This window comes from Condylura cristata, unplaced genomic scaffold (genome assembly GCF_000260355.1).
Source record: "Condylura cristata isolate star-nosed mole 26May11 unplaced genomic scaffold, ConCri1.0 scaffold00007, whole genome shotgun sequence".
Lineage (NCBI taxonomy): Eukaryota > Metazoa > Chordata > Mammalia > Eulipotyphla > Talpidae > Condylura > Condylura cristata.
The window spans coordinates 33,221,578-33,229,873 of record NW_004567108.1 but is presented as its reverse complement, the minus strand read 5'-3'; the positions used below and the strand labels follow the sequence as shown (position 1 = coordinate 33,229,873).

General features: G+C 37.1%; 1 protein-coding gene and 1 pseudogene across 4 annotated transcripts in view; both read left to right on the top strand.

Annotated features, from left to right (window-relative positions):
* FAM151B (family with sequence similarity 151, member B) overlaps window positions 1-1,861 on the top strand; it is a 21,690-nt gene extending 19,829 nt beyond the window's left edge. For all 3 annotated transcript variants that reach the window (XM_004678433.2, XM_012721788.1, XM_012721789.1), the window contains one exon: window positions 1,171-1,861. In XM_004678433.2, coding sequence (XP_004678490.1) covers window positions 1,171-1,330 — 160 coding nt within the window. In that variant the 3' untranslated portion in view covers window positions 1,331-1,861. The remainder of the gene's footprint in view (window positions 1-1,170) is intronic.
* Window positions 1,862-5,294: 3,433 nt separating this feature from the next.
* Window positions 5,295-6,010, top strand: LOC101622553 (annotated as a pseudogene). Its single transcript, XR_001145209.1, has one exon. The product of XR_001145209.1 is annotated as a 60S ribosomal protein L14 pseudogene (transcript).
* Window positions 6,011-8,296: the final 2,286 nt, after the last annotated feature.

The window sequence follows — 8,296 nt, the reverse complement described above, 5'->3', positions numbered from 1 at the left end:
AGGTCTGATGTGCCATGTGGGTCACCTCCAGGGCGCAAGGATGGAACTGGTACTGAAACAACTGCTGCTTGCTTGCAGTTCTGCGTCCCAACCCTTTGTGCCACCAGGGAGGTCCGGAAAACTCCTTTTTTTAGTCTAAAAGCTCACATCTGTAGCTTTTTATAAGGCTGTCACCATGGTGCTCTCATGAAGTGATAAAAGATGCCATTTTAGCAAAAATATAGAGGTTTTAAAATTAAATTCTCACTTTCTCTTTTATCTGTCCTTAATTGTAGTTTAAGAATTCTTTTGGCTTGTCACATACTGTTGTGGACAAAATCCAGAATAATTTATTACAGTTCCTTAAGGCAGACATGTGTCTGTATAATAAGAATACATATCTTGGTTATAGTTATTTCTTATCTTTAGTTGAAGAAATGCTTTCAAGTTTTCCCCCTGGATTTGACAAGTTTATGTGAGAAAATAAATAGGAAACTACTTAACAGCTTTGCATTTCTCTAGACTCTAAAACAATAGTAGTAATGTATTGGGAGTAATGTCATGGGAAGGAATGAAAATGTACAATTTAAATAACATTTAAAACCTGAGCATATTTGTACATCCCTAATAGATGCACATTTATTTATTGTACTTCATCTCCAGAAATGGATCTATATTCTGTTTGGCATTTTTAGTGATATCTCATGACATTCTTGTACCTCATACAAAAACTCCTAAAAGTGTTCACGGGGCCACTTGTGAGTGTGAATATTGGGAATATCAGTCACATTTGTGTCTCTTCACAGTCCCTCCATCATGCTTTGATCAGGCTGCTGAACAATCCCATTCTAGAAATTAATTGTGTGCTGGGAACAGATTCCTTGCTCAACAAGACATTCTCTTCAGTTCTTATATTCAAAATTTGTTCTATTTGCAGTGTTACCTGTCTGAATATTTAGGATCACTATTCAGATATAGCAACTACCTAATTTAGGCAATAGCAAAGTGATTTATTTTCTCTAGTCCTTGTGATATTGATGAAGGAATGAAACAGCAAAGTATAGTTCTGCTATTGTTATTTTTTTTTCATTTGTATAAATTGGGTTAGAAACAAATGAGACTATTTGAAATTCCTCAGCACTGTTTCATATCTTTCATCTGACTATATAATTCTGTTTTATTTTAATGCAGGTACAGCCTAACTATTTGGACTGGAAAAAATGATAACTACTCTGTTGAAGACTTACTTTATATTAGAGACCATTTTGATAAAAAACAAGTTTTCTATGACATCTTGGAACCACAAGACCATGAATTTAAAAAAGCCATTGGAATCAAAGTTAACTGTTAAGAAGAGGATTCTTCTGAATTATTTCATATATTTTGGTTTCATAAGCCTTCTCTGCTTTGATCTGAATTAATTGCTATCTAAATGATGATGACTGATTGATAGTCCAACTCAAACAGTCAAAAAATACATATTGAATACTTTCTTAGACATATATGATTATAATTATGTAACTACCTAAGAGATTTAGAAAGGATATTTTAGTAAGCTTAGTCTAATAATTTAGGAAAATGATGTTTTATAACCCATTTTAAAATAATTATGATATGCTGAGGATAATTAAAAGAATCTATGTCATAACATAGGTAGGTATAAGCCATATTTTGTTAGTACTGGCATTACAGAGACACTGCAAAAAAACATGGCACTTTATTTTTTTTTCCCTGAAGAACTGGTTATTTTAGAAAAAGGGTTTTGAAAATATTTTGAGCTGTCATAGGGATGAACTGCTTTTTCCTAACAAAATCAATTTAATTAGATGCATCTAGAAGTATTCTTGTTTGTTTTTTGCTTTAAGATTTATTTATCTATGGATACAGAACTGGGGTAAAGGCCAGAGGCTCAGGAATGGTTAGAGGATTCACCAGAGTCAGAATGGGGAGCAGATGGATGAAGTATACTGCTGAGAGGAGCAGCGGGTGAGACAGAAGTCTGCCTCACCATGTGGGGGTCACCTCTGGGGTGGGGGATCGAACTCGCACGGAAGGGGCTGCAGCCAGCTTTGCAATGCTGTGCTCTAAACCACTTCACCACTAGGGAGATCCCAGAAGTATTCTTGCTTCTGTCATCGTATCTTATGTATAGTGAGAAAAATATTGTTGGGTACTAGGATTTTAACCTTGCAAGTTGCCATTTGATTTTCAAGTTTCTTGTCAGTACCTCCTTATTCTATTGGTAGAATTTTGAAGTTGGTTCTTCATGACTTCCTTATATTCTACTCAGAGACATTCTTGAAAATTTCTGCTAAAGAAAACTTTTAAATATCCTTTTCTTAGTGCCAAGTCAAAAACCTCTAGGGGCTTCTTAAATCAACTTTATTGAATTTCACTCTTTTAAGATCCTTCATAATGTAATCCAACTCTAAAAGTCCTCCAACACAGAGTCTTCATTTCAAAGTCTTATAACCTCAGCGTTCTCTAAATTTTTCTTTAACAGTTTATTTTATACTGTTCACACTTGTGTCATGCATGTTAATTATTTCTCAGCTAAATTATAAAGTCCTTCATAGTAAGGGAACATGCTTAATTATGTTTTCACAATGCCTGGCATAGTTGTGAACAAGACATTCAGAAAAACATGTTGCTGCTTTGCTTTATTGAAAAGCAATTTACCAGTGAATGTCCTACAATATGTAATTTGCCTTTTGTTTTCAGCCATTTTTTCTTAGAGGATAAAGTAACTTTATATAGAGAAATGAGCTTGGGGCTTTGAAACCAGAAAGATTTCCTTTACAGCCCTATCTCTGCCCCTTACTAGCGATAAGTTTTGGGAAATATTTAACCTTGATAAGTCTTAGATTTCTCATCTGTAAGATGGGGGGGAAGGGAGATTTCCTTTTTAGGGTTGTTAAGATTAAGGGAGATTCATGTAATGGACACATTTAGCTCAATGTCCAGTGCATAGTAAGGGCTCAATAGCTGATGTTTATTTCCTTTCTTTTAGATTTATCATCTGATTCTATGATACTAATAGATAGGTAGGAAGGTAGTAAGTAGGTGGACAAACACTAAGGCATATGACATGAAATGCTGTAGACACATATATACTTAGAGCGATTGTATTTCTATTTAAAATTTTAATTCTAATTGAATGCAGTATTATTTGTCAAATAAAACTTAACATTTTATGGCTTACCAAAAGTTAAAGGTGCAGTTTCACCATTGTAAAGTTTTATAGTTGCAACAAAGAATAACAACGTACAGTAAAAGTTAATATTTAATTTATAAACTTTATAAAATGACCACATGTTACTTTTTATATAGCTGAATTTATAAATGAACTGCATTTGGTGAAATTTGAAATCAAATTCATTTATCCAGAAATTTATCTTTACTACTTGATTATCTCTCCATTGGTAGTATTTTAAAAATATTGCTCTTAGGACAGAATTGTTCTCAGTAGAAACTTGGAAGGGAGGGATGGGGCATGCAGCCAGCCCATGTCTGATATGCTGAGGCAGTACAAAAAATTCAGAGGGGATTCCTACCTCCAGGGTCTTCTGGTCTAGTGTGATGAGAGACCGGTAAACAGTAATGTGGATATTTGCTCTGAGTCCTATGATGGATCTAGACACAGGTTGTCATGAGAGACAGCAGTCTGTTCTAATTGGGAGAAAACTCTTAAGTTGTGTCTTGAATAATTAGTAAGATCTGCCAGGTGGACTTAAAGAAGAAAGGTGGGTTAAACTGTTGATGAATCATGTTCGTGACATCAACTATAGAGGAATAAATAAGAGTAAAAGAACTCTGAGGGAGAGTCTGATGTGACCTGTTCAAAAAAATCAGTAAGCACATACAATGAGAGGCCATTTAAGGGCCTGCTTCATTTCCTGCGCCAAGGAGTTTGCTCCTTTTCTTTTAGACTGGGAGTCTGGCTAAACAGGTCAGCATCAGTTTTGAGTGTTAGAAAGGTGATTACAATGACATGAAAATGAGGAAATTAGTTAAAAGATGTGTAATTCTCAAAGTGAAAGGAGATGAAGTCCTGAATTGCAGTGGTAGCCAAAGGGGATGGAAAAGGCTCAAGAAGTACAATGAAAGGGAATAAGGATGAACTTGTAAGAGTTTTTAAACCAGTTGAATGAGAAGAATGGGGAAAGGGAAGAGTGACAAAAGTAACATGCTTTGGCTTGGATGATAGGGTCTGGTGATGCCATTGACCCGAGCAGGGTGAGACAGAGCTCAGCTGTCATTAGGTTTCTCAGTGATTTGTTAATATTGCCACTTCATACTTAGTTGGAAAGAAAAATGAAAACTGCCTGCCCCCTAAACTCACTCCACTTAATTTTGGAAAAGATGTTCTTTTATTTAATTCTACCAGTTTCTTAACACTCCACTCAAGTAATGGTCACTTCACTACATACTTTAAATTTTCATAACTTTAAACAATAAAATTGCTCCCCAGATCACACCATTAAAGAGATAGCAGACCAGAGGAACTCTTCTAGGGAGGCTCTATTGTTTCTGTTCATAGAAGGGATCACTCTCACTAAATCTGGCCACTGAGCTGTTGTGGGTGTGGTGACTGCTATAGAAGCTTCATTAAGGTGGGTGCTTGTTCTGTTCTTTTTCCCTTGCTTGTGGTGAAAGAATATAATAAGAATTCAAAAAATATTAATAGTGGGTTAAACTGTTGATGAATCATGTTCGTGACATCAACTAGCAGTCATACTCTTCAATGCCACACAATTTAAAAAGAAAAAGACAAGAATGTCATTAATTATTGAGCAAGTGATACTAATTTTAGTAAGTCTTGACTTTGCACACACCTTTAAATATTCTGTGTGACAAAATGAGAGGTAGTGATAGACTAATTCTGCTGTAAATTGAAATTCAGCATTTGTCTGAAAGAAAAGCACTTGTTTGCAAATGGAATTAGCCATTTTTTTTTCATGAAAAAATATTTACTTGAAAGAAAAACTGACAGACTAAGCATTCATTCTTGGATACTTGGCAGATATTTTCTCATAAATGAACAAAGCAAGCATGTCTCCTCAAGGAAAACAGCTGACAATATCTATTGCCAAGGATAAACCTGAGCTTTTACTTGAAAAATTGGAATTTGAATAAACCTGAATCCATCATTAGAGCTTAACAGTTTCCAATAATTAAAGACTTCTTTGCTATCAGTGGTAATATTAATAAATTAATACTTTTAAATGTTATATAATGAAATTTGTCAACATTTGGAAGATCTGCGTGACTGTCAATATCTTCCAAATGACTAGTATGTATATTACTATAAAAAAATTGGAATCCCTGCCTTCTTCCTTCTCGCCGAACGCCGCCAAGATGGTGTTCAGGCGCTTCGTGGAGGTTGGCCGTGTGGCCTACGTCTCCTTTGGTCCTCATGCCGGGAAATTGGTCGCGATTGTGGACGTTATTGATCAGAATAGGGCTTTGGTTGATGGTCCCTGCACGCAGGTAAGGCGACAGGCTATGCCTTTCAAATGCATGCAGCTCACTGACTTCATCCTCAAGTTCCCACACAGTGCCCGGCAGAAGTATGTGCGACAGGCCTGGCAGAAGGCAGATATTAATAAAAAATGGGCAGCCACAAGATGGGCCAAGAAAATTGAAGCCAGAGAAAGGAAAGCCAAGATGACAGATTTTGATCGTTACAAAGTCATGAAGGCAAAGAAGATGAGAAACAGAATAATCAAGCTTGAAGTTAAGAAGCTTCAGAAGGCTGCTCTTCTAAAAGCCTCTCCCAAAAAAGCTGTAGCTGCTAAGGGTGCAGCTGCAGCAGCTGCTGCGAAGGTTCCAGCAAAGAAGGTGACTGCTGCAGGCAAGAAGGCTCCAGCCTCGAAAGCTGCAGGACCGAAGACTGCGCCTCCTAAGGCCCAGAAGGGTCAGAAAGCTCCCGCGCAGAAGCCAGCTGCTCCAAAGGCATCTGGCAAGAAAGCGTAAGGGCATAAAAGGCTGTTATAAAAGCAATAAAGGTTCTTTTTGACAAAAAAAAAAATTGGAATCCCTAGAAAGTGCAAGACAGAACAATGAGATTTAGTGTTACAACATGAAAATTCATTAATGTGATTTCAGACTTCATATGATAGCTTACATTTTAAGAACCTAACATTTACCAAGTTTGGGCATAGTATCAAAGAAAACTATCCACAATTATCTGGGAAGTCTACTATTTTTTTCCTTTTCTAATTACATATTGCTGTGAAGCCATATTATCTTCATATGCTTCAACTAAAACATTTTACAGTCAATTGCAGAAACATGGAGCAAAATCCAGTTGTTTTCTATTCAGACAAACAAAGATACTTGCAAAACTGTGAAACAGTACCACTTTCAGTAAATATACTTTGGAAATGTAGCTATTTTTCATAAAATACTCACGTTACATCTTTGATTTGATGGGAAGTCCACAGTGATTACCACTGAGATGAAGAAAAAGGACAAAAGAAGAATGATGTAAAAAAATTATAAAATATTCATGTAACATGTATTGGACTTTTCAAAAAAAATTTTATATTTCTCAGCTTTAATTTTAAGGTTAATGGCATTTCTGCTTTATGTATGCTAAACTCAAAGCTATAAAAAGAATGGTAACACATTGAAATGCATTTTGTATCTAAATATATTTAAGTCTTAAAAAATAGTGTTTTTATTTTTTTAAGATTTATTTATTTATATATACAAGAACTGGGGCACAGGCCAGAGGTGCAAGAGGTGTGAGGATTCACCAGAGACAAGAGTGGGCAACGGAAGAGGCAGATTAAGTGGAATATACTGCTGAAGGTAGAGCTGGCTGTCAGGAAAGGTCTGCCACACCGTGCGGGTCAGCTTCCTGGCTGGGGATCAAACTGGTGCTGCAGTGGCTGCGGAGAGCTCATCGTGCTGTGCTTTAACCCATTGTGCCACCAACGATTCTTAAATTGAAAAAAAGCCATGTCAATGTAAAAGTGTAGTTTAGAGAGTATAAAAGTCATATGTGGAATAAGAGGAAAAACCACAACCACAAAGCAGTTGACAAAGTTAATACAAATCCTAGAGAGATGACTGCAGAATTAATGCTTCTAGAGGAAAAAAGAACAGGGGTGGGAGCAGAGCAGGGAGGGGGCCAAAGGGCCCAGGGTAAAGGTCTATGGGTATTGTGGGTGGTGTGGTGCACACATCCGATGAGGGGTAAGCCTGTTCCCTTAAATCATGAATAATCTTGTAAATCAATAGTACCGCAATAAATAAAAAATTCTGTAAAAAATTCAGGTAGAATAGACATACATTTTGAGTTAAAAGGGATGTATAAAAATGAATGGCCCACTTAGAACTTTGTTGGGTAAAGAATTAAAACCTTTTCTTTTTTTACTTATTAATCAGATGAATGTTTTCTAGTTCCCAAAAGTCCTTGTCTTTTGTTTATGATGAAGATATCAAGCAATAAAATATTACAGTACTTACTAGATGCTAGATGCCAGGCACTATTCTTTTTTTTTTTTTTAATTTAAAGATTTATTTATTTATGCATACAGAGCTGGGATACAGGCCAGAGGTTCAGGGGTAGTGCAGAAACAGAGTGGGGAGCAGAATAGGCAGATCAACGAAGTATACTGCTGAGGGAAGTAGCAGGTGGGTGGGCCAGGAGAGGTCTGATGTGCCATGTGGGTCACCTCCGGGGTGGGGATCGAGCTCATGCTGAAGTGACTTTAGCTTCTGAGTGCTGTGCTTTAACCCAGCCAGGCACATGTGGGGCCTCCCTGCTGGTCTATGGGTAAGTCTCAAGTACTACCACATTGAAGGCCACCACAGTGACCTGAGTTCTATCCTGGGCCAGGGAGCAGACCCACATGGCACAGCAGACCTCTCCTGTTTCACTCACTGGCCCCCTCAGGAGTGTATATCAGTCAATCTGCCTGTTTTGCTCCCCACTCTTGTCTCTAGTGATTCCTCTCAACCCCCCACCTCTAGCCCACACCCCAAGCTGAATGCCTAGATGCCAAAGCTACTTTTATGAGTTGGAGCTCTGTGTGTAAGGCTACCTGTTCTTGTTCTGGTAATAATTATATTATTTCTGCACCATATCTTTCATTTTGATCCAACTGATACTACTTTAGGTACTATTTTTGTCAGAAATTTTGGATGCTACTGATAGACTCCTACTCAAATAACTCAAAGGAGATTAGGGAAGATGGTATCATAAGGAAACATACCCAGAATATTTAGGAAAAAGCTGAACATCTAAACATCAGAAAGAGCAAGAGCATTGGAAGGTCATGCACGCTAATGTGCCATTGAACAAATT